Source organism: Cuculus canorus, chromosome 10, assembly GCF_017976375.1.
Source record: "Cuculus canorus isolate bCucCan1 chromosome 10, bCucCan1.pri, whole genome shotgun sequence".
NCBI lineage: Eukaryota > Metazoa > Chordata > Aves > Cuculiformes > Cuculidae > Cuculus > Cuculus canorus.
The window spans coordinates 15,998,889-16,024,831 of NC_071410.1; the positions used below are offsets into that span (position 1 = coordinate 15,998,889).

Consider the following 25,943-nt stretch of genomic DNA (forward strand, 5'->3'; position numbering starts at 1 on the left):
TAAGCTGAAAATGAGTGTGATGACTGAAATTTGAGACACAAGTTATTTAGAAATGTATATACAAGACTATGTGTTACATCTTACATGGAGGGATTTTAAACTATTTCACAAATGCATATTTCTCAGAATGATTTTGTCAAAGTGTGTTCCTTCTGTGGTTTGTGGTGATACAGCAGTCTTCATCCAGTGACCTGGATAAAATTTTGAACTCTGCTTTGTCTAACTGTGCAAAACATGGGAAGGTGAGGGTTATGCTAGCATGGGCTCTGTTGGTTGTTTTAATCCATGAGAAGTATTGACTTTCTACCTGTCCTCTTGCAAAATTAAGTCCTTCTCCACAGAGCCAGGCTTTAGTTGCCTGTATTGCCTAGACAGAGCTTGGACAGGGACCAAAAAAGTGCTTTGATAAACAGGTAAGACTAGAGGAAACAATGGTGCCTCAGCTCTTCTCACCCTGTCCTGCATCTGTGCTGGCTCAGCCTGGCTGCAGTACAAGGTCCGACACCAAAAAAGCACGAGACTGTGCCTGTAACTCTTCTTATTTAACAAATAGTAAGAAAATCAGCTATGGTCACCTTCAAAATAGTTCCCTTCTGAATTGACACACAGCTGTGTATAGTGCTGCCAACATTCAAAGCAATTCCACAGGTCATTTTCTGAAAGACTGTTGTTTCTGCTTTCACTTCTTCCACCAACAAAAAAGGGGTTTCTTTGAGCACCATCTTGATCTTTGGGATCTCTTCATTGTAAGCCTTGGTCAATAATGTAGAAGTTTCTCTCTCCAATTTCTTTGGTTTCACAAGAAACTTGGTGTTAACTCGCTGTTCTGTCTTCCACACTAACATTTTCCGACCAAGGGTAAAAAAATGTCTATATTCAAACATACATCCACTCGCACCCAGTGAAGAAACCGCGTTTTGCCTTGTCTCGCTGTGACAGGTTAGACCATGTTCTGTAACCATTTCTTTGTCTCTCCCCTCCCACTCTTTGTTCCCAAGCTATAGAGTTAGTCTCATTTTTTTTTTTGTATCAGACTGTGTATATGATAGTAGAAGGGGCCACGTTGCCTGCCATGAAGGAAGTGCCAGGGAAGATAAATACAGTGAGAAAATACACTGATGTCCACATCTCAGGTAGACCAGGAGCTATTACTTGAGGGCTGACTTTATTTCTTATAGCTGTCTGGAGGTTTCTGCTTCTTTGAAGCTGAGGACAATGTGGCGAAGGTGTGGGAGGTAATGTTCAGTGAGGGGAAGAGAGAGAGAGGAAAAGCAGAGTTTCTACTAACAGGGAAAATGAGCAGAAGGGAAGGAAACATCTCTGGGCGGTAAAAAGGTGGATGCAAGTTCTATACTAATGGGTTTTATTTTGTGGAGAAATGGTGATATCTGCTAGCAGGTGATCTGGATTGCAGTGTTAAAGGCTCATTGCATTGTTCCTGATGCTGCTCTAGGCTTAGGTAATATAACATCTCCTGTATAAAGAAATAAACTTCTGAACGAGTTTTACTGTATAATTTTCAGTGAATGGAATTTAAAAAGGCTTCAGTAAAACAGCTCTTTACCTCTTGAAGGAAACTGAGAAGTAAGAGGTCAAAAATTAGTAATCTAGTTTCATGTTATTAGATTTCCCCCAATAAAGGCAGCAATGAATATACTGCACTAATAGAGCTCCAACTATGTAGAACAAATGGATTATGATACTTTTTTTTATGATGGTACTATAAATACTCTGTCCCTGCATACCTTTGCCATTGGAAGTGAAGAATGACATTTAAAGACATGTAAAGAAAGCACATAATCTCTTCTCCATAAGAGTTACTTTCACTTTCTTGTGACTAATTAAGAATATGAGGACATTTTTAAGCACTGGTCCTTTCTTCTTGAAGAAGTGTTACAGACACTGGATTGAAAGAGGTTACACGCCTGTGATTATATTGTTACTACTTTGACCTTAGTCAAATTTGGGCATTTATATGTTCTTACAAAAGAAAGACATGACTCTTTCAAGCAGGGACAACTTCTACTGGCTTGTAATATGGATATAGCTCAGTCAAGGGAAAAGCATACATACCTTTTGTTGTGTTTTTTTTTTTTTTTCTTTTTTCTTTTTTTGATCGCTATCCTCTTTTTCTGTTAAATCCTAGACTGGTTGGGGTTGGAAGGGACATAAAGATCATCCAGTACTGACTCCCCTGCCATGGGCAAGGACACCTCCCACTGGAAGGTATGAAATGAAACATACTTTCTAGAATTATCTAATTTCTTGTGCTTTGATTTGGTTTTCCTTTTTTCACTTGGTAATTTCTCAGTTAAAGTATATATGTTCTATCATAGAGTAAAGAAGTTAGGTTTACATCTCTGATATTTTGATCAAAACTGAGGAAATTTTGGAAAAGTTATGAAAAAAAACCTGATGCCCTAAAATCTGCCAGGATTATTTTACTATCTATTAGAAATAATGGGTGGAAATATTGCAGGAAGAACCCTAAAGAAGTTTCAACAACACAGAAAGGCAAGTATTTATTGAAATACTTATGTAAAAAGTAATTAAATGAAAATAAAATAAGAATGGTATTTCACTTTAAAATTTACACTACATTATCTTGGTGGGGCAAACCCCCCTCATATTTGATGAAGAGCTCTCTGAGGTGGGAAAAATCTCAGGCAGGAGATGTCTGCCTGTTTTAGCTGTCAAACAAGAGCAGTAAATTGAAGTCAAACACCTACACGTTTAGCAGCAAAATAATAATGTGTCTGTTAAGGTCTGAGTGGCAAAGGGCTGTCACTGTTTCCAGGCTGGGCACCAGTGTTGTCCCTGGAAGTCCATTGCCATTGCTTTGCTCCTGCCCCTTGGGCTGGAGTTTCTCTGGTGAGCAGGTCGCTGCAGCCTAGTGCCTGAAAATATTCCTGTATGCAAAGCCCAAATATGTTTTTTTGGACAGCCCTGAGCACGCTTTTGAACGGGTCATAGTAAAAGCTTCCACGGAGAAAATAAAAAACAATTAAATCTTAACGATCGATTTTTTTGAACTAGAAGTTGGAAAGCCTGAGTGCAAATTGTTCAGACACAGATAACACTTTTGCTGTACACGGATATGTGATAAATCCTGGGCAAAAATGTATCTAACTGATCTCATTTCTTCATGTGCATATTCTCCGTACCATTAGAAGTGAGGGTTTTCAGTTGTATTTTAGTTGTAATTCACCTGGAAAAGGACTGTTGATACTTTGGTACTTGTAGATACAAGGTCACAGTGAGAGAGGAGCCTAATCTCACCCAGGCAAGAAGGTCAGGGTGAGAATGCTGTCTCCAAACACCATTAGGCTGCTTAGACACCATCCCCATGAGAGCCACAGTGACTACACACAAATAAAACAAGACTCCAGAGTGAAGGATTTTATAGTTGATTTTAGACTCAAGTAGTTGCTTTTTAGGACCCAGTTCCACAAAGGCAGCAGCCTCATGAGGGGCTTTTTCTCTGGCTAAGACCATTTCACATAGACCTGCTAGCAAAGTTTCGTAGGTATGTTATGCCAATTTAAGCAGCAAGTTTTATCTCCAAATAAAACTCCCCCTTTGACACCAGGGAGGATGAAATCTTTGGTGCCTTGAGCTTTTCCTGCCCACACCAGCTATTGCCACCTCAGCTTGGATGTAACCCACAGGCCAAGAGACCCATCAAGGGAGGCAAGGGAAAAGACAGAGCCTTTCCTTTCATCCTTACAAACTTGATGTCTTGGTGTCTGAGGCATTTTTATTTATTTTAGAATAGAATAGCAGCTCACCACATACAGTCTTCCTCATCTTGTCCTGGCTTACCTTGACCTTGACTTGGAGGGTTCAGCCATGCTTGGGACATGGCTTCCCAACCAACGGGGCTGCCCAAGCATGCTGGCCAAGGGGGAAATGATTCACTGCAAGCACTTGCCTGAGAGCACCTGCTCTCAGGGAGTAAATATCTGGTATGGATTGAAAGCAGTGACCTAGAGTTATGTGCATCCCCTGCATCACTCAGATCTCATCTGCTAAGCCTCTGACCTTTGAGAAACCCATATCTGCCTTAGAGAATGCCCTTCCATGCATAGAGCTGTGACAGTGATATGAGGAGCAAGAGCTTCTCTTGGCCAATAAACATCTTGTCTTGGCCAACTCAATTTCATTTGCTTTTTTCTCTCATTGTATTTGACATAGGCTGCAAGCAATAGTCAAATGAAAAGGATGAGGGTTTTGTCCACCCACAGACTTTCACTGTGCTCTTTGGAGATGCTAGAGCTACAGGGTTCTGCTAATTCGTGCTAACCAGAAGTCGAATGCTGGGTAGTCCTTGCTTAAAGATTGCTGCTCGCCAAAAACACACGCTTCCTCTTGTCTGCTGAGAGGAGCTTCACTTGCTCTTGCTACAAGCAGGGTAGTGTTGCTGTTGATTTCACTCTGAACAGCATTATAACTACTAATTGTCTTACTATTGGCGTAGCTTATGATCTGATGGTAGAGCCTGGAGTTGAGTCCAACATAAATTTTCTTTCCTGGGCTGAAGCAGAGTATCTCTATTGCAGTTTGTCATCAATGGGAAAAGATAAAGCTTAATGAGGGCATTTTTCAGTGTCTGTCAGGAAAAAAAAAAAGAAAATTAATACGCACAGGTATTTTAAAATGCATAAACACTACATATATGCATGTGTGTGCATGAGCACACATCTCCAGTTCTGTTTTTTTTAAGGATAGAAAAGTAGTGTATTTTGTTGCTGAAGTCTCTTGTAGGCCAGAAAAGCAGACTGTGCCCAAAATACTAAGGCAAAACTTTCAAAAAACAAGTAGTATAATCAGAATATGTTCTTTTTTCCTTATCGAGATGGTATCTGTTTTGCCGGCAGCCTAGCTTGTGGAAGGAACATGCAATGAAGTCCACTACCAGTCTGCTCTCTATACAAAATACTCAGAATTTTGAAGTGTGAGTGCATTTTTCTGTACTGAGACCAATGTAACACAACCACAACAGATTTTGAACAATTTATGAAGCGAAAAATTTCCCCTTAGTGCAACAAGAGAATACAGGCTGTACTGAATTATTTACTCTGACATTTTGTTTGGGCCTGGTTAATAAAACACCTAAAAATTAAAAAAATATTATCTGTATATTTCCCCTTTCTGCTGTTACAGGTACTTATGATTGGCATCTCAAAATATTAGAAACTCAAGCTGAAAACTAGAATGTGCACACAGAACATTTTTATTTTGCCATGAGCAATGTTTGGTTTAGGGTGAAGCATCACCACAACTTGATAGTATAGGATGATGAGGTGAGCACAATCATAAAAGAAAACCAGATTATACAATAAACTGTTCCCTCTGGGATCAAAGGGTACATACTGAATTCTATATTTATGAAACTTCAGTGCAGTGTAGTTTGCCTGACCCTACAGTTGTGTACTGGGAAGGAGAGGCTTCTTTATGGACCAGAGGTTCATAACAGAAAAGCAGTTCAGTATGCGCTTCCAGGGCAGTGGAGACCTCTGTGCTCCTTATGCACATTATTGGCATCTTGAGAATGGGTTGGGCACTGCTGAAATAGATATCAGGTAAAATAAAAAAGCACAGACAAGAAGGGCTGCAGAAAACATTTTATTCTGTGAGTTTTCAGACCTCACTGAAGCCTATTAGAAAAAAACTAAGTATTTGAGAGGTGACTTGTCTCTAGAGAATAAACACTTACGCAGCAAAAAAATAATGGGTAGCAAAGGACTTTTTAATGTAACTCTGAAAAGTATAACGAGATCCAGTAGATGGAATCTGGAGCCAGGAAAATTCAAATTGGAAACATGACCTACATTTTTAATAGTGAGTGTGATTAGCCATTGGCACAAAGTACCCACAAAGTAGTGGATTCTCTCCTGTTGATGGCTTTGAATCAAAAGTAGATGCCTTTCTGGGAGATAGGCTTTAGTCAAAAATAGTTATACTTTAGTCAAACACATGTTTCAGGGCTCAATATAGAGGTAATTGGGGAATGTAATGGCCTGTGATATCCAGGAGGTCAGGCCAGATGGTATAATGATCCCTTCTGGCCTTAAACTCAATGAATCTCAGAATGAATATAAATGCTATCATCTGGATGTACGTTTGAAATAATTGCAGGCAGAGATTAGACACGCAATTGCATATGGCTCAGAATTGATAAACTTTCCTCCCCTCCAGAACAAAGGCCCTTATTTATGCCTAATTACATGATGCTGTTATAATTTAGATATATTTCTGTTAGGAACTCCGATGGGATGTCAGCACATCAATTTTAACTACTGTGTATGTGTTGTGAGGAAATCCGGTTTCTAAAGCTTGTATTCAACTCCAGACTTGCTCACACAGGAATGTATCCAGGAAGAGCTCCAGCACGGACCCTGACTCCACTCTGTGAGTGTCATTATATGATTTAGGCTTGTTGACTTTGAATGTGGTTCAGTTAAATCATGGAGGCATGGAGGCCCTAGTCCCCACAGCAGCTGGGTGTCTAATGCTTATGACTACTCATGCACCACTGAATTTTACGGGAAAGGGTTCAAAGAGTGATAGCAGAAAATAAGAAAGTGCAAGCTTCGATGAGTAGTTTTGCTTATGCTAACATTATCTCAAATGACATCTCCGCTTCATAATGCATTTGCACCTCCAAAATAGCCAGCTATTGTTGCAGTGCTTCTGGAGAAAGAAGTATGAATATTAACTGGTAAAAGAAACCACATTAAAATACAGATAACTTTTAATATGAATTTCACCATATTACGTAGCTTTCAATTTTAGTGTTATCTCACTCACAAAGCGTTCAAAACAACTGCACAGGTAAGCAGTGAGACCACACAGAGGAAATAATATTGTTATAGTTCAGCAAAATTTACGGTATGTGGGTATCTACCTGTACTCAGAAGGCAAATGTTGTTGAGTATGAAGAGTTTCATTCATACATGTCTGTAACCTTTCATATTCGTGGTTCTTGCCTAGAATTAACTCTGATGGATGGCGTCAAACACGCAATTTCCAGGTAATGAGGCAGTTTTTTTTCTCAAGTTCTGAGTTCAGAAATCCACGCAGTAACTCATGTGCCACTTGAGGACCTCAAGTTCTAAGGTAAGGAGATTTTCTTTGGGCTATATGTTTAATTTGAAGAGGGTAAAGCTTGGAGCTGCCCTCACAACTACCCAAACGCTTGAGCAGGTCTGTGACAGTCCAGCCCTGTATGCTGGTCTTTCTGAAACTGAATGAGATTTGAACAATGTATGTATCTTAGAGCATAAATCTGGAATCTGTACTTGCATCCAGACTTTATTTATTATAACCATCTTTGATTATCTCCTTTTTCTTTTTTCCCCCAGGCAACATATATAGGATATAATGACTAACATAGAGGCTGTAGAAATATATGCTAATCTGTGAATTTTAAGCCAAAATTTCTTTGAATTTTCCTTCTGAATTGACTCTCAGAACCTTACAGCTAATTACACAGTTTCTAATTGTGGTTTGCATTTTCCAACCCCTTTAGTTTCAGCTGAAAAAGGAAACTTGGTAATGGTGACTCTGCAGGCACTGTAGAACAGCCGATGTTTCACTGAATCTCAGCATTGCTTTCTTACGTGACCAGCAAGTCTCTGCAGATACTCTTCTATACGGTTGTTCTGAATATTTTGTTAGCTTACAATAAAAATGAAAGTGACACGGAATAATGAAAATCATATTTAAAGTTAGCTGTGTTTCAATGTGGCATTTTGCCAGTTAAGTATTTTCCCAAGAACATTGCAGTAGCTGCTGATTTTGAAGCTGCTTTTTCAGTACTTACGTAGGGACGGCATTTACGATAATACTGCCGTATCAGCAAAACTACCAATACAGGTATCTTACTTTTTATCTTGCTTTATAGCCCTTTATACAAGGCCTTCCTATAGCAGTTCCGCAGTAGCAATAATTTCATAAAGGTCCTGAAGGTCATTCTTAGTTTCAGTCAAATAACAATATCTGAGAATTTTAATGATGCTGTTGCATTAGTTTTATAATATTCAGAATTGTTATAAAATTCAACAACGTATGAAAATGTCATCGCTAGGGATGAATGAAGCGACTCATCTGAAAACGAAAATCTGCTCAGTTCTTTGCAAGTGTTCAAAAAAGCTTAAGGTAGTTTCATTTTGTACCTCCCACCTCCACTTCTCAGGTACTTCTACAAGTTCCAGTGCCTGAAATATGATCGTAGTCGATTTTTCTAGACAAAGGAAGTGCTTAGGGCTAATTATCTAAACTAAAGTACAGCATTTGGTACAGTGCCATGTAGGAAATTATTAGCTACAATAGGAGATTAGTACAGGAATTGAAAAGTGAATAAGAAAGTGAGTAGTAGTAGTAGATTAGTAGTGAAGGAAGGCAGTAGAGTTTCCCAGGCATCAGTCTTGGCCCTCATATTATTTAACATTTTTCATTAATGATGATCCCATAAAAAACAAGCATGTACTAATGGAATTAACAAGTGGCATAAGGAAGGGAGGTCCTATCACTGCAGAGATGAATAAAACTCTCATTTAGGAAGAACTGAATGACCTTGAGGACCAAGATAGGATAAAATGGATGAAATTCAGAAGTATTTGAGTGCAAGTTCACGCATCTGGGTCTTGTCAGCCCATAAGTGAGTAAAGAATAAGGAGGGGAAAGAGAGAGAACATACAAAGCAAGGTGTTTTCTCTAGGGTAATGAAGCGCTGGTAACAGTGTATGAGGCACGTGTTAGAAATCAGCCAGGATAGTGTGTGCTGTGCACAAATGATTGGCTTCACTTTTGGGAAGCTACTGAAAAAGACGATTAGAGTGACCATGGGAATGGACAGCCTTAAATGTGAGAGAAGTTTGGTAAAATGAAGGCTGAGGGATGCTGCTATAAATACTGCTTGGGCATAAGCTCCAGGAAGAGAAAACATCTATTTAAACAAAAGGACAACATTGGCACAAGAACAAATGAGTATAAATTGGTCATGAATAAATTTAGGATGGAAATTGGAAGCAGGTTCCCAAACAACAGAACAATGATGTTCTGAGATTTCTTTCCAATAAGAAGAATGGAAACAACAACAAAAACCCCAAGCTACTTTAAGATGGAATATAATGAGTTTCTGAAAGGGATTATATGATGTGTTTGGCTAAGATAGCAGGAAAGTAGTCTTGATGACCCAAGAGGTCTTTGCAGGCCTATCTTTCTAAGCCTGTTTTTCATGACCAAATATTTCAGAGCACTTTTAAGTGCATCCTTTCCTTCATGTATTTTTTAGATAATTTTTTTTTTATTATACTGCAGGGACTGTCAGCTGGACTGATTTAGGGAAGGCACAAAACTGTGATGTTCAAAATATGCTGAACACCCTTCAAATCAAACAAGAGAACTGTCCAGTATCCTACAGGGCGAGGCTTGGGATGCTTAAGGAAGTCACCATTTTCAGATGAAGGCAATGGGGACTAAGTCCAAACCCAAGCAGCACATCTTGAGACTTGGTTCTGTGTCATTTCTTCTACCTTCCTGAGCCTTCTGCTGTGTCTTCTAGTTTGCCTTCTCAGCTGCACTGCATGTATGCAGCAGTACAAAACAGGATGGCTAACAACACTCTAGATGCTTAAGATATGGAGGAGATGGTGTGAACCTTACTAGGTGCCAACAGTGCAAAGCTGCAGTGAAGATGGCTTATTTGGGAGGAGGGAGGATTTCTCCATCTTCGGTGGTGTGGTGCACGGCTGTGCTAGCAGTGTCATGGATACCTTCTTCACAGCCCATGAAGCACCTATGCCCTTAGGTTTGGTTTATCCTGCTTGGTTACTTAATGCCCACTTAGTGTCCCTTGTTCCAAAATCCAGCATTTCCATTACTTCTAAAAGCTGCGTATCCCACAGTCACTGTGGCCATAAAGGGATTTGTATGGAAGCCCTGGCTTCAGGGTTCAGTAGCTGGAATTTTATGGGTTACTAATTCACAAAAGCAGAATTGGGTGTTTACAACTCTTTAGTATGTAGGCTGGCCTGGTAAGGTGCTGACTCCCTTATGAAGAGAACATCTCATAGTCAAAGTCTTATGATTTTCTACCTATGCTTTAGTTGAAATCTGATGAATGGGTCAATAAGATCTACAGAATTGCATGATTCGGATTGTTTTTCCTCTTTGCTTAACTACACACACATTTTTTTTCTGAAATAAAATATTAATATTGAGAATAGGTTAAGAAATGGGCAAATTAGATGAAATTCCAGAGTACAGGCAGTCTGGAAAAGGAGAACAACTAGGCAACGGCTTTACGAGAGAAGGGTGCTTTGCTTACAACTTGTCACCATCCACATTAATCACATTTGTAGCAGGGAGCAGTTCTACCTTTTAGTGCAAATACTTTAACAACTGGTTTAAAAAACCGAGCAGGATAGCTGAGTCCCCAGGTCCACATAAATGGGGTAATGAACACCCGCGTAACAATATAGAAAAGCCATAAACGCGGTGGTGGAAGTTTTCAGTCCCTCTTCAGCTGAGGTTTTCTGCAGTTTTCTCAGCCCCTCAGGTGCCAGGAAGGGAGAGAGCCTCTTGCTGGGTTGTCTCTGCAAGGCAAGAGGCTCACAGCACTGCTGAAAGCTGCAGCTTTGCAGTCGGTGGCTTGGTGCACTGCACCATGTGGGAGCTACCCTATGACTTGCTGGTCAGAAACACCCATCCCTCAAAAGGAAAACCTAAAGCATTTTCAATGAAAAGCAATACTAAAGGTCAGAATTGAAAGTCATGCACCGTGAAACAATCAAGACAAAACATTTTGATTGATTGGAACTTAGGAAGAGCAACCCATCCTTTCAGTGTTTTTTTTTTTTAAAATTTAATTTTTATTTCTGAAATGTGTGTATCTAGAGAGCTATTTTTTCACCCATCCTTAACTTCAACCGGGACATTGTGTTCTGTGAACACCTGAATGAGATGATTTCATTCTGCACCGTCCTGCTAGCAAACTCAATTTAAAACGAATCAATCATAAGCACAACCTGTACTTATTGCTGTGTTTTAGTGAGTTATTACTCAGACACCCAAGTATGAGAATGTGGCTCATCAGCGCAGCAGCTTTGCGCCAGCGATGAATTCAGCCCTGAGCTCACCAGAGCCTTAGGGTCTGTCCCAGTGGTCACGATCACAGGGGCAACAGTGCTTCGTTACCCCTGTGTGGTGCTACTCTGCACCAGGAAACATGCTCAGTTTTTCCGTGGGTGGAAATGTCTATGAGGATATAAAAGCACATTTTCAACTTGTTTGCAAACAGGCTCGTTTGTAAGCATGTGCATATAGGAGCTTTCAAGTGACAAGCGTGCTGAGAAAATATCTTTGACCACAGTAGGTGAGACAAATGCTTTTTTCTGGACATGTTTCTGGATTTGGCTGCCCACTCACACACCACACGTGGCACTGATGGTGTTAGGAAGGATGTGAGGGCCATCCTTGCCTGTGTTGAGGCTGTTGCCTGCCTCCAAGCAGAAATAATGAGCGCCGCCTATGAAAATAACCACTCATGAGGTAAACCAGCCAGGGGCTGGCGTCTGTGGGTGCTCCCACGGAGCAGTGCCCATGACCTGAGACAAGCAGCCTGGCAGGACAGGGACTGCAAGGTCATCCTTCTCCCTCTAGTTCCTCACCACTGGGGATTTTAAAAATAAGAGGTTAAAAATAATCCCTGCTTTGCAGAGGACCTTTGGGGTCCTGTTTTGCCTTTCTTTGTCCCTCCTTGGGTTAACGCTAGAGGACAGAAACGCCTGAGGGCAGCTGCTGATAATGGTGCCACAGTCCTGGCCTCCCTGCCTGTGACCCGGGGTGGCCACTGGCCCTGCAGCCATCGTGAACTTCATCACGTCAGGTCTCTGCTGAGTGGGGAGTCACACAGGTGAGGGTGGGCTGTGAAATGACACCTCCGTGCACGAACTGCGAAGCCATGAGGATGTTACGGCCTGCGAAAAAGGAAAACAAAAAGGGGCAAAGGAAAACAAGACCGCACAAAAGCCGTGCTCGTTCCTCACTCTTCCCTCAGTGCTGTCTCGCCCTGTGCGGAGGCTTCAGAAGTGTGAACACATCCTGTTTACATCTGCCACCGAGACAGAGATGCTGAGGGGAGCACACGGCTGAGGAGCAGTCGGAGGCAGCACCGGGCGCAGGGAGAGCTGCAGCCCCAGCATGGATGCGCTGCCCATCTACCACGGGGCCATCAGCCGGGAGGCCGGAGAGAAGCTGCTGCTGGCAGCAGGCACGGATGGCAGCTACCTGCTGCGGGACAGCGAGACCATCCCCGGAGCCTACTGCCTCTGCGTACTGTGAGTGCGGCCAGCCCCGTCCAGCTGCCACCACCGCCCTGGGGTGCAGGGCAGGGGGGTCGGGAGGGGGGCGTTGGGAAGGGCTGGTCAGGTGGTGGCTGATTTCCAATCTTGGCATCCACAGGACGGGGTGTTCCCACACAACAGTGACAAAATAAGTCCTAATATTACCGTTTGCAGATGCGTGTGAGACTTTTAGCTCCTTCCCCTTGACTTAGGGCAGAGGGGTGCATTAGGAGTGCGGGATCCTTTGCAGAGTGAAGAGGAACAGGTTTTGCCTTGCAGGGTCCACGCTTCCTACAGGCTTAAAACAAAAAGAGAATGCAGGCTTGGATTATGTAGGGAAAACGAGTGAGGTGTCATGGAAAAGAGCCAGGCAACTTAACTCGGGATGGTGTGTACTACCTCTATGTGCTGGATAATCCTCTTGCTTTCTGCTCTGCTTCTCTCATGCACTCATGCTTAGCAACATCCCCAGCATCCTCTGCCACTGGGAAGGGTAGCGTGAATCACTGACGTCCACGATGTGCCTTTGGTTTGGGCTGCTCTTCGTCAGGCTGTGTGTCCCACGAGCCGTTGGGCTTGGAGTAAACTACCTGTCAAGTACATGAAGTACTGATGGGTAATGATCCAAGTGGTAATGTTTCATCAAATAGGATGAAAGGGGAAAGATCTGATGGAATGAGCTGTCAGAGAAAGGGCAGAGAGGTTGCCCTGGGAGAGCTGGGGGACTCTATAGTCATACGACCTCATTTTGATGAGACAATTTAATTACCCTACTTCTGGCAAAAGCAGAAGTCTCGGAAGTTCTGAGAGACAGCACTGTACAGCTAAATACTATCACATCGAGTGAACAAAGATGCGTCTACAAAGGCTAAACAGACACTTGTGTCTTACTTCAGTAGGAGAAGGAATACAGGAAACAAACTTTTTACTTTAGAGCCAGCAAAAATTTAGCTAACAGAGGGCACTTAGGTGTCTGGCAAAAAAAAAAAAAAAAAAAAAAAAAAAGAGGAGGAAGAGTCCTAAGTCAAGTTTTCCCTAATTGTCTTGAATATTTTTCCAATAATATTTAATTAAGCCCTTGGTGAGCATTATTATTCCCGGGCTGTAGACCAGTAAACAGAGGCATGAAAGGAGGTTATAGACAGTCCAGAAATACACAACCTTCTTTTCAAGGAAGATCTTTGTGACAGAAGAAGTATTTTTTTTCTTCTCTCGTGAAATCAGAGGTGAACCAAGATAGGCATTACTGCTAACAAATACCTTAACAGCTAGCTGAAAAATGGGAAATAAGAAGCATCTTGCGTTAAGTGAAAATGGAATAGACATAGCAAAAGGTAAGGACTGCTATGATTCCTGTGATGGGAATAGGCAGTAAAAGCAGAATCTCTTTTAAATAACCATCAGAGGAAATGGTGATATATCTCCTTAACGCTCAGAAGTCATTCAGTGCAGGCGAAACACTAAGGCATTAGACAAAGGGTCAGGCAGAATGTTACAGTGCTGAATAAAACAGAGAATCCTAAAATTAGTCTACCATTAGTCTAAATAAGGGTGTAGGTATGTAACACGGTCATTCATCTGCACACAATCAGTTGGGATTTTTTTCTGTATTAGTGGTAATTTACATCCTTTGAAAGAAATTTCATGAATGAATTAAAATATATAAAATGAAAATAGGAAGAGCAGAAAGGATTGCTAACTATGAAGCACTGCAGTCTTTGGAGGAAATGAAAAAAGACTCCAATAAGAAACAGAACCCTACCTAATTGTTTCTGGAAGTTAAGGGTCACTTAAGTCTTCATGTTATGTTGCATTCAAATATATACTCTAAGCAAAGAGGTAAAAGCAAAAAACATTACTGTTGGGTGTTAGGCAGGCTCCTTGTAGAAAACAGACCTCAATAAATATTTTTATAAGGGAAATTTTCAATGGCATCTTGGATAAATCTAGATAAAAAAATTAAATGAAAAACATTATGATGCATATGATCTGATCTAGACAGAAAAGTGGCTGAAAAATCCTAGAACTAAGCCTTGGTTCCAGTATTTCCTAATATTTCAATTCAGAGCATTATGTAAGGAACAGCAGGTACAGTGAACAATGCATCACACAATAACTTTGGAAACAGTTATCATAAAGATACCGGGAAATGGTCTCACACTGAAGGTAGCAATGACAGTTTAAAGAAATGCGGGCCATAAACTAGAGAAGTGCTTTGAAAGGCAAAAGTTTACTGAAGGAGAGCATTTTAGTGGAGAGATTGGAGGAGCCAGTAGGGAAGGCATGAGAGATGTAGATATGTATTCAATGGAGGATGCTAAGCTTGGCTTTGGCAAAATAAACCAATGGACACCTCCCCTGCCCCAAATACCAGTCTGAACATTGTGCACAGAGATGAAATAGGTGGCAAGCATGTGTGTGCATGAAAGCTTTGACAAAAACTGAGGAAAACATGTATTTGCTGTGTTCACTGTTTAAGGAAAATGAAAATAAAAGAAAGAGTAAGTATTTCTCTGCTTTTTTTTATATTTTCTTCTAAATAAATAATCGACATTTTTAGGAATAACAAAGTTATTAAGAAATACACATTTTGGTTCAGAATCTGTGCTGAAGATCACTCTAGGAATAGCTAGATATAGCAAGATTAGGCAAAACATGTAGTTACTGAAAGTACTGAAGGGATCTTTGAAACATGAGAAACAAAGTTAGTCAGCTATTAGATATATTGAAATAAGTATCAGAACTGACCAAAAAATTTTACATCTTTCCAGTGACAATTTCTTGTAGAAGCGAACTGTTTCATACTGCCAGTGATGTTTTTATTGCTCTTAGAAAAGAAACAGAGAAACATAGTCCTGTTTTTCAAAATCAGAACTTATTCAGTCTGTCCTCTTTCCCCTCTCCTTGTACTTCCCTGGAGAAATAACACTAAACAAACCTAACCTCCACTTCCCCAGATCCAAGTCTTCTTAAGGTTGTGGTATTTTTGGTGGTTTTTTTCTTCCCTTGGGGAAAGAAAGGAGTTGTTGAAACTAAAAGGCACAGTTCTGATGAAGAGAGAAGAAACTTTAATCAACAAAGTTATTAAACAAATATTTGGATGACAGTACTGTCGTCAGCTTGAATTCACATCGGTGGCAGCTCTGCACTCCAGCTCCAGGCACAGTAATTGGTAAGTCCTGCTTAGGCTCAAACAATGCCTTGTTTTTCCAAGAAACCATGTAAGCCTTTACAGCCAGCGCCACCTCCCCTCCCCTCTACCCAGGCTCTCCCCAAAAGCCCTAACATATTTGGCTGGTCCTTCAGCCTCCTAAGGCACGTAAGAAGGGCAGCAGTGTTCACGGTCAGGCTCATTCGCCTTTTGATTTTCCAATTAAAAAGTGGAGCCCTGACCTTTAAAAAGGAGAAGACCTTTAAAACTGAGAAGAGTCAAAGCCTTCACGAATCCCTTGTGACTGACACTGATTTTACAGGGCAAGCATAAAAGAGACAGGTAGTAGCATAAAACCTGACCTACAGAGATGGGTAAGTGCAGCAAGCAGGCCCCTGTTGTTGGAGCGTTTGACTAGAAAACTCTGTTTTCTTTCTTCTTTATTTCTCCTGAGGTATTGCTTTATCTTCCTTGGATGCTTCTTTCCACTGTCCAAACCCGTGGTGTGCACATGGCACGCCTGCAAGCCTTCAAAGAGAGAATGCTTTTTGGTGTGGCTGTGGCAAAGCACAAAGAACTCACTTCCATAAATATTTTAAGACCACAATTAAACTAGACATGGAAGCGTGGAAAGGTTTTAATTTTCAACAGTGTCCCTTGGGACTCTTGCAAACAAAGGTGCTGCCTGCAGATTTTGGCAAAGTTTTTTAATCACCAATGTTCCCAAGATCTTAGTTGTATGAATACCATTATTAAACTCAGAATAAATGCTTTAAGGATGTCGTTCATCAGGTTTTGAATGTGTCAGTAGAGGAGCACAATCTTTTCCTAGATATTTTTTAGGGTTGCATTGAAAACAAGAAGAGTTTTGCTGTTCCAGAAAACGGGGCAAGAAGAAATGCATATGCTTAAAAAAATGTACGTCTTACCTGCAAAGGTGTTATGTGCTACAGGCAGTACTGAAAGGTTTTAGTATCAAAACCTGATTGTTCCAGGGAGCTTTCTTTACTGGTTGCTTTCCTCTGTGCTCAATACCCCATTTGACGTTTTTAGCACCCTCAGAAATCCTCTCTGCGCTCCGCTCCTAATGAAGTCAACGGGGGACAAGGCACAATAACAGGGGCTGGTTTGAGAAGCAGCCTCTTTAACCGTGCCTGAAAAATGCATAAATAAAATGTCTGAGAGTGCCAAAAGCACCGCTTTCCTTTGCAGATATACGAGTGCACATGCAGAAACAAGCAGCTCATGCATGAATTGGCAAATATAAGGAATTTGTAGTTTGGGTCTTAAAATTCGTATACACGAAAATACTTGGAATGTTAGTAGTTGTTTCATACCTTTAAGTAGGGTAAACAAGACACACTTGTCAAACTCTATGTTCGAATTATTTGTTCAAAACCAGCCATTCGTGTACCGTGCTGCATTCAAGTTCTGAAGAATAATCAAAAGCTGGAAGAGAAAGCTGTTTAGAGCTCTTGAAGCAACAGTAATGGCAACAGGGCTAGGCTGCAGTTCTATCAGATTTTACGCATGCTATTTATTCTGTCACCATAACCACAGTGCACAAGTTCAAGCAACATGCCGAAACTTTCTGATGCAGCAGATGTATCAGCTGTACGGCAATGAAGGTGTAGCACAGGATCACGAGCCAGCTTCATCTTAGCATTTCTTTTGTTTCCCATGTAATATTTTTGATAGAAATGGCAGAATAATTGCATTTGTTATAACACTGTGCATGATAATCATCATCATTTAAAATGTAATTTGGAACAAAAGCTTCTCTCTGATGAAGGCCCCTCAATTCAAGGTAAATATTAACACACAATTTTCAGCTTTGGAAAAAAGTCTTCTACAACACAATGATAAATTCTGCTGAAGTGAGTATTTCAACTCCCTGGTAATCAGTGTAAGCTTCTCTTTGCTGAGAACAACATGGCTAATGGCCTCCAGATAATCCAATGCCTTGTCTCGGAAAGACTTTAGGAAGTTGGACAGCCTGAAAGGTGGGTAACTGCTATGCTAATGGATCTGTAAATGATAGAATTGATAGAATCACTAGATAACAGCACCTAGATTAGCTCTACCCTGGTTTTGTAGGCTTGAGTTTTGAGGATTTAGTTGAAGCAGCGTTTCAGGTTCAGGGATTTTATGGTCCAGAGAGTGCTACTCCATCAACAACTGGAATATTATTGTTTCTAATGTGGGAGAAATATTGTTTTGCCTAACCCGTTTACTTTCCTGGTGCTTCTGCTTTCTCCATCCCTAAATAAAGTTGAGGCAAACACCAAAGAAACAAAATTTCAATCTGAAAGGCCGAAAAGTTGCAAAGGGATAAGAAACTGAGCATGGGCAGTATATAATGTTCAGGACCACTGTCTGTATGCCACATCACTCTGTGTCTTAAGCAATATTGTAAAGTGAAATTCCAAGGTAAGGTCAGGATGTAAATATATCAGGAGAGCTGATTGACATAGTGCAAAGAAATCAGATGAGAAAGCTATGTAAAGAGGAAGAAAATGATGCCATTTATTGCTGACATGGCTTTCCCTCATCTCTCTGTCTTTTTCCCTTTATATTTGTTCCATTGCGGACCCAGAAATGAATACAAATTAGTTTAACAACATTTCCCAACTGAGATATAAAACATTTGGAAATGATTTTAAAATACACCATGCAGCTGAAATGTCATGGTTAATTTTAATCTGCAGCATGCGGCTAATATCCTCTGACTATTTCAATGGTGCAGAAGATTGTAATTATTCACCTGTTAAAGTAAATGTGGCTTTAACAAGTCTGATCACAGTTGAAAAGGAGGAGCGGAGAGGACAGGGAGACAGATGCTGTCTCAGTATGTCATCTGTGAATGATGCCTTTGTAGATCCTTGGGAGGAATTATCTAGCTATAAAGAAAAAACTATGAAGTGGATTGTTTCCTGTAATAGCAACTTTTTCTACGTTTTCCTTGCTTAAAAGTTTTCTTAGTGATGCAACAGAGACAGTGCTAGTGCAGTTCCCAGATGGTATAACACATCTTTTGTTATGGGGATAAAAAAAATAACAGAGATGATATAAAAATATAATCAGTGGTGACAAAACCACTCTTTCGCAAGTGCTGTCCCGTATTGCCCTTACAGCAATGGCTGTTCTCTGCTTCCCCTCATCAGCATTTTGGCATTTTTTGCCTTTGATGAAAAATGTATAGGGCCTCGTTAATCAAGCTGCTAATAGCTCCCATTCCTTGAGTTTCACTGTCACAAAAGAGCTTTGCAATCGTAATTGAGACTCGTGACCATCCAGGGGGAGCCCTTCTTTGGGTCTCTGCCTGGGGTGTCAAGAGCCGGTCTTCCTCAAAGGTATGCTGGTACGACCAGTGTCACTTCAAGAGTGCTGGCTGAAATCCTTCTCTCTGTGGCATATGTCCATCTCCTACTGATTTTGTTCAGCAGGGAGAGGAGTTCAGGTCACCGGGAGACTCCATCTCACCAAGTAATGGCTTGAAAGCACGAGCTGTGTGAGAGACCTCTAGTAAATAGCACCATGCCCAGCCCATGTGGTGTTTGGGTTTACACCACACACAGGAAAGCTGTGTCACCCTAGGAGTTTTTTTCTGCCATGAACTGAGTGTAGAAAACTGAGCTGTCCCCTCATGGTGGCTGAGGAATTTCTCATCCCCTGAGACCTAAGCTCCAGTAAATGCACTTTCTCACTGACTTTTGCTTGGTGTTAACGTGTTTTGCTCTTTGGAAGGTAGTGTTCAATGCAATCTCAATTTTAACTTTTGTATTTAGTTTTTCTTTTAAGAAAAACACCTTGATCTTCCTTCAGTCCACACTGATCTCAGTTAACATTGGGTAGTTTAAATCACAAAAACCTTTCTCACAGGAGGCAGTGCCCATGTAGCAGCAAGGAGAACTTGCCTCATCAAAATCATGTCATCCTCATGTGGAAGGTATAAAGCACTTTGAAGTGGTAATGAAGTAAGTTCCTGCTGCTTAACAGAAAGTTTTGATAAGATCATGTTCGTTGGGAGAGTGCTTATCAGAAGAGCTGTAATTTATTTTGTGGAAACAAAGACCCCCATGGAAGATAGAGGCACAGCTCTCAGAGGTTTTAAGAAAGGACATGGTAGTATGAGATGGTTCAAGAGCCCTAGTGGGAGACATTGGATTCCCTGACTATGGACACATCTAGTGGCTTAGAGGGATGCGCTTTTAAATAACCAGATTTTGAGCTGTAGCTTCCAACACCCCTGACTGTGCTGCCACAGCATTGACAAAACAGTGTTGTCTTTGCACGTTCTTCCCTCCTCCCACAGCCACAGCCGGTTTCTCACATCTTTTCCCAAGGGCCCTTTATGGGCCTGTTGAAATCCTTGATTGCAGCAGTTGAGATGGCTGGGGGGAGAAGTGGGGGTAGCAGTGGCTGTTTTCCACCTTAGGTTTCCATGGAGTGGGCACTGCTCGCCACTTTTCATGTCCACCTGGTGCCAAGAGGAAAGTCACGTCTCTGGGGAAAATGCTCCCATGTTAAAAGGAAGAGGTGGATGAAGCTGTGATGGGATCTTGGGGATGCACCAGGGATACTCCTGTATATGAGGAGGAGGGCAGTGTCTCAGCTGCTGCAAAGAAATTTGTCCCTGCAGCAGCCCCAGTGGGAGGGAACGTCTCTATGTCTTCTGCCTCTGTGTTTAATCGCAGTGGGAGTCGAGTGGTGGGGGGAGAGCTCACAAATCAAGACAGACATTTTTGCTCCCACTTCATGGGTTTATAGCAGTGTGACAGCTGTTAACAACTTCCTGCTCGGGTGAATTATATCAGACACCGCTTTGCAAAGGTTGCTGTAATGACTTTTTAACAAGAATTTATCCAGAACCCGTGACACAGAGTGTAAGTAATTGCAATCATACAGTATCTGTGTCATTGATGGTTTTTGCTATTTTGTAGTAATTACTATAATACCATGTATAATTGGAAAGAAATATAGTATTTTTCTGCTTCTTAAGAGTAAGAATTGATACTGACATAGGGAATGGTCCCTAAAATCCTGCTGTGTATTCATGTAAATCTTTGTGGTATGAAATAAAATCTTTCTTCTTTGATACCATCTAAACTAATGTTGCACTCATGGAAATACTACCAATTTTCTCAGCTTCCGAGTTAAATTTTTTTATATTGGTATAGTAACTTACAACATATATAATTCACTGTTCTGGGCTTGTAAGAGAAACAAGACTGACTCGGTACATGAGTATGTCTTGTGTTATTAGTGTATGACTGCTTATTCTCAGAAGACTCAGATTTAAGAGGGAAGATTCCACACTTTTATAAGTATCCTTTATCAGTATTTGAGAATTAGGAATGTATGGGCAAGGCAAAGAGTAATTTATCTTGCTTTTGTGGTTCTAGCTTTGCAAATAACTTACTCTCATGCTATTGCTTCTGGGAGCATCTGCATTTAAATCAATCACAATACAGCAATGCTATCAGCCAATATTACACATTTTCTTTTCTGGGGAAGGTATGCCTGGTATGTCTCAGTAAAAGAAGGGCAATGTAAAAAGTAATAAAAATGCTGAAGGAGGAATGAAAGCAGCATCGCTTAACCTAGAATAACTGAATAAACTAGGTCTGAGTCAGACTAACCATACTCATCCAAAAAGAACCCAATATGTTGAACATTGATTCTGACCTGTATCTCAGTTTCTTTACCTACCTGTAGCCTTTATGGATAAATTTATTACTAAGGAAAGGTTAGCAGATGAACTGACTCCCACATAACAGAGTGCACCTCTTTTGAAACCTGGCAGTAGAAATGAGTAATAAATATCTGTTGATTTTTTTTCTTTTTTCACAGGCACCAGGGTTACGTTTATACTTACAGAGTGTCCAAGACAGAAACAGGATCCTGGAGTGCTGAGGTATGTACTTCTTTCTCTACTGAAAATTTCTACAGCTTGTTTTATGTTTGTATTGATTTAAAGAAATATATTCAAATTATTCATGTTTCTGCATAGTCTGATTTTCATTGAGGGTAATTGATCTTGAGTGTGCCCATCACTAAGATGCCTTGGTGCCACTTCTGACAGTCTCAAACTCATAAATTAATTCCCTGTTACATTTCAGCTGTTGCATAATGCACTAGTGCATTATTTTGCATCATTTTAACTAGCAAAAATATTGAGGTTTTATATTTGACAAGCTCAATCACTTCCCTTCTATCCCACATACCTTTATGGTCAGAATATTTAATGAAATCCTTTTCAATCTACAGTGTTGTAAAGTTATTTTTTCTCCAGATTAATTCATCATTGGTGCAATTTATATATATATGGGAGCCAAAACTTGATACAGAATACATTTTCACCTGTCTAATAAGAAACTGATAACTCAAGTGTAGACTAGCACAATTTGCAATACAGACTACTATTAAGTTGATGGAACTGGGATGCTAACCTGTATTTCGTTTATGAAGGTCTTGTTGTTTGGATGTACTCTATGTATTATTTAATAATTAGCTTTCTGTTTGCACATTAATGAACGCTGACTGCAAACATTAAATAGTTACTGGACAGGCATAATTCCTTGGCCATTATTATAACAGAAGTGGTTTCAGTGCTTTGGAAGACAAGACCGATTGCTGGGGTTACTCAGAAGCAGAGTGGAGTAAAAGGGACTCACACTACTATGGAGTAAATAACTACTTGTGTCACTCTTGCTGCCCAGGAAGAATCCACTCATTCATTCCCCTAAGGCATTACGAACACCCTGTTGAAGCAGAGTGGAGTAAAAGGGATTCACAGTACTACGGAGTAATAACTACTTGTGTCACCCTTGCTGCCCAGAAAGAATCCACTCATTCATTCCCTTAAGGCATTATGAACACCCTGTAGATCTGCGCTGCCAAAGCAGAAGGGTTTTTGGGGCAGGATGGGGCTGGTAGGGCACCGGGCATGACAGGGGAATGATCAATACCTCAGAAAGGGCGCTGAGGCCCCTGGGAGCCCCACCTGTGTGGAACAATTCCCCTGAGCAAGGCTGCAGGCTGCTTTAGCTCCACGCAATGTCAGTGCAGTGAAGTTTCTCTGCTGTTATATAGGGCTGCTACAACTCCTCCTCTTTGACCACTACCAGCCTCCCACTTATGGGTCTTGGGCTTTCCTTCACCGTATTTTAAGCAAACCTTACCTGTGTTTCACAGTGTAGATGTCCCAAAGGCCCAGGACTCTCAGTACATCCTCTGCAGGGAAAGGTGCTAGCTATCAACCCATGATGCCAACCCTTTCTTTAAGCAAATGGAAACATTTAAGGAAACATTGCTGAGACCATGTTGGCCTCAGCTGTTAGAAGCAGCAGCCTAAATCCAATTTATCCCCATAAGACTTGCCTCCAAGGCTAAAACAGGCTCCAGCTGCAGCTGGTGCTTTCCTCTCTCTGCTTCCTTCCTAGTGGCTGGCTGGTCTCTGAGCAAGCTTGGGATGCACCTGACTTCCAAGGACTAGGCAGGAAATTAAAACTGCTGGTAAAATCTCAGCCTGTGAGAAGCCCTTAGTTGTTGCCAATGCAGGCAGGATTTAGCCCATGACTGCTGGGGAGAGCAGCATCCCTCAGGTTGGGCTATGACAGCAGCACCTATGCTTGTCCTCCTGTGCTTTGGCGGAGAGGAGTTATTACAAGCATGCCCTGAAGGATTTAACAGGAACATTGGATTTTTGATTAAAAACAGACACAGTTTCATTTCACAGTGTTTGAAAAGATGTTAATGTGGGAAGTTAGAAAACCTCCCACTTTTAATAAATAGGTGACATTTTGCTTCTGCCTTTGTACAAGAGAGAATAGGAATACTCAATGAACACGTAAGCCAGCACTGACTGCTCAGAGAAAGGCTTGCAAAGAGCATATGTTCATGCCTGAATTGAGTGGTGTAAGGACTCCTCCTCCCTACTACGTGCCAGGTAGCTTTCTAGATTGTCTTACTGGTATTTCCAGGCTGAAAGTATCTTACTGATACACCCCAGACTGCAGGTTAAATCACTGGCTGCCATAAATCAGGGTCAGAGATAGTGAAAGATCGCGTGGGGATTTGCCTAATAAGGACACAGCTCTGCGTTTCTCTCGTAGTGAGAGCCAGCCTTATATCACCACTCTGCTGGAAACTGCTTGTAGTGCAGGGCAGCAAGGCTTGGGAAAAGAAGGAGAGTAGTATGGCTCATTGACTCACTTTAAGTTGGCGTATCGGGGGTCCAAGTGAAGAGCTGGCTCCTTCCCTGGGAGGTGTGTACACTTCTGAGGACACGGCTTCTGTGCCTGCACCCGGAGCCTGGCACAGGTGCTTGGCACTCAGCACCACCTCTCACCTCTTGTCCTTTGGCTTTGCAGACAGCACCCGGGGTCCACCGGAGGCTCTTTCGGAAAATGCACAACCTCATTTTGGCCTTCCAGAAACCTGACCAAGGCATCATAACTCCCCTGCAGCACCCGGTCATCAACTGCGTGAAAGCCAAACACTCCCCAGGTACTCGTGGAGCACAGGGAGCCTCAGCTGGGCTGAGCAGAGCCCTCTGTGGTGGCAGGGATGGAGGTCTTAGATTCATTTGCTTTGACCTGAACTAGCCAGTAGGGTGACATTGGCAAAAATATGCCCCAACGGTGCTAATGCGTGATTGAAGTGTTGGCACTCAGGAGCTCGTTAGCAATGAGGCCTGTCAGTGTGATGAGGAAATGGATTTTGAATGTGTATTCCTGAGAGCTATACCAGCAGTGGCTACCTGCCTTCCCCAGCATCCTCATCCTTTTATGTAAGTACTTTCTGGACTGTCCAGTTCCTTGTAATGTTCATCCTTTCATATCTTTGTGATTATTTTTCTCAGGGAGAAATGAAGGCCATGACTTCCACCTGCAGCCATCATGAAGACATTTCCTGAAGTGTGGCATAACCCTATCTTCCAGTGCCTTCTCTAGTCCATGCTCTAAAACAGAACAATTTATATGATAGTTAATTCAACTCCATGAGTTTTCTTGTAACATTTGCAGAAATGTGTATTTCATAGAATTTATGGCTCAAAATTTAGAAGTTTTAAATTTCAGAATGTTTTGAATTTAAGGTTTATTTTTTTGTAAGGGAAAGGATAAAAATATCAACTACTATATAGTGTAATATCTTTTTTTCTCTTTGCACTCTCAAGTAAAAAATATTTTTCACTTCAAGATTAGTTCCTAATTAATAATTAGTACTTTTTGTTGCTTAACTTTGGACTCTGCTTTGCCTTGTTCTGGTTGGTATTTCTGCAGAACTGGGAAGTCCTCTTTTTTAGCTTTAGGAAAATTGCTTACGTTAAGATGTCTTTGCCTTGGGTGAGTTGTGCGACTGTCATTCATGCAGTTTCTTCCCAAAAGTGGCACCATGAAGTTCTCCACCAACTAATTTTCAATCATTTCAGGCTCTCTGTGCTGTAACTGGGCAGAACTAGCCGTCACTATCTGGATGTATAAAATGCATAATTTGCACAAGCAATCAAAAGCTTAAGCAATGCACTGCATACCCAAGAACAACCAGTGGCAGGGAGAACATCCTTCTTTGATTTTAGACTTTCTCTGTACTTGAAACAAATCCCCACTGCAGCCAATTTAAAAAAAAATAAATTACTTTTGCATGACAGTTTCTCAGGTTTTCCTTTATCTCTTGGTGTGTTTGCACTGCAGTCAAAGGCCAATAGACGTGGCCTGTGTTCCTTCTTTGTGGGTTCCTGCTGGTTTGTATGAGCTTTGGGAGAGACATCAGCCTTCATTGTCTGTGTTCGGTCTGTGAGAGGGCTGCGTCTGGTCTGGCTGGAAGGTTTGTGCCACTGTTACTGCCTCCAAACTGCAAAATTGTCCTGACTATGAAAAGAATGTGATTCTCCTGCGTTCCTTTCCAAAGAACAAGCCTAACAGTGATTGCAAATGTACTACAAACTTACATATATATATATATATGTGTGTATATGTGTGTGTATATATGTGTGTGTGTGTGTCTGTGTGTCTATAAGCACTCTTAAAGATTGTATAGCAACCTTTGGGTTGCTCTTCCAATTTCTTCTGTATAGCTTGGAAAGAAAGAAATGCATCCTAAGAGGTGAAGAGGCTTTTTTCCAGAAACACCAGGCTACAAGCTCAGGAGAGCAAACCAGACAAAATTCTACTTTCCACAGCCAAGCCATGGCTTGGTGACAGGGTGAGAGGCACTGCAGCCACCTCCCTCTGAGGGTCCCTGTGCGTTTGTATCTGCATATGAGATACCTTCATGGGGGGTTATGTAGCCCCCTTCACCCTTAACCTTCTTAATTCTTGGTTTCCTGGATCCTGCCTTGCCTTCACTTGACTAAAGGCAAGCTGGATGGAAATAGTGACGGAGTTAAATGGGCTGTAAGCACGGGACTTAGCAAGGTTACACAGCTTCAAGCAGCA

General features: G+C 41.4%; 1 protein-coding gene across 4 annotated transcripts; it reads left to right on the plus strand.

Annotated features, from left to right (window-relative positions):
- Positions 1–2,169: 2,169 nt before the first annotated feature.
- Positions 2,170–25,496, plus strand: SH2D1A (SH2 domain containing 1A). Of its 4 annotated transcripts, XM_054076009.1 has the most exons (6): positions 2,170–2,226; positions 6,994–7,119; positions 12,065–12,344; positions 21,355–21,418; positions 23,877–24,012; positions 24,368–25,485. In XM_054076009.1, exons 3-6 carry the CDS (start codon positions 12,208–12,210, stop codon positions 24,406–24,408), a joined length of 378 nt encoding a protein of 125 aa, XP_053931984.1. In that variant the 5' UTR covers positions 2,170–2,226; positions 6,994–7,119; positions 12,065–12,207; the 3' UTR covers positions 24,409–25,485. The 4 variants fall into 4 exon arrangements, with proteins under 4 accessions (XP_053931984.1, XP_053931980.1, XP_053931982.1 ...); XM_054076005.1 differs by having other exon boundaries at positions 23,877–25,496; XM_054076007.1 differs by lacking the exon at positions 2,170–2,226 and having other exon boundaries at positions 6,954–7,119; positions 23,877–25,496.
- Positions 25,497–25,943: the final 447 nt, after the last annotated feature.

Excerpts from the sequence above, each read along its gene's own strand:
- SH2D1A (XM_054076005.1), top strand. The coding sequence starts at position 12,208 with ATGGATGCGCTGCCCATCTACCACGGGGCCATCAGCCGGGAGGCCGGA. Across the intron at positions 12,345-21,354 it reads GCCTACTGCCTCTGCGTACT|GCACCAGGGTTACGTTTATA; the intron begins GTGAGTGCGGCC and ends CTTTTTTCACAG. Across the intron at positions 21,419-23,876 it reads CAGGATCCTGGAGTGCTGAG|ACAGCACCCGGGGTCCACCG; the intron begins GTATGTACTTCT and ends TTGGCTTTGCAG.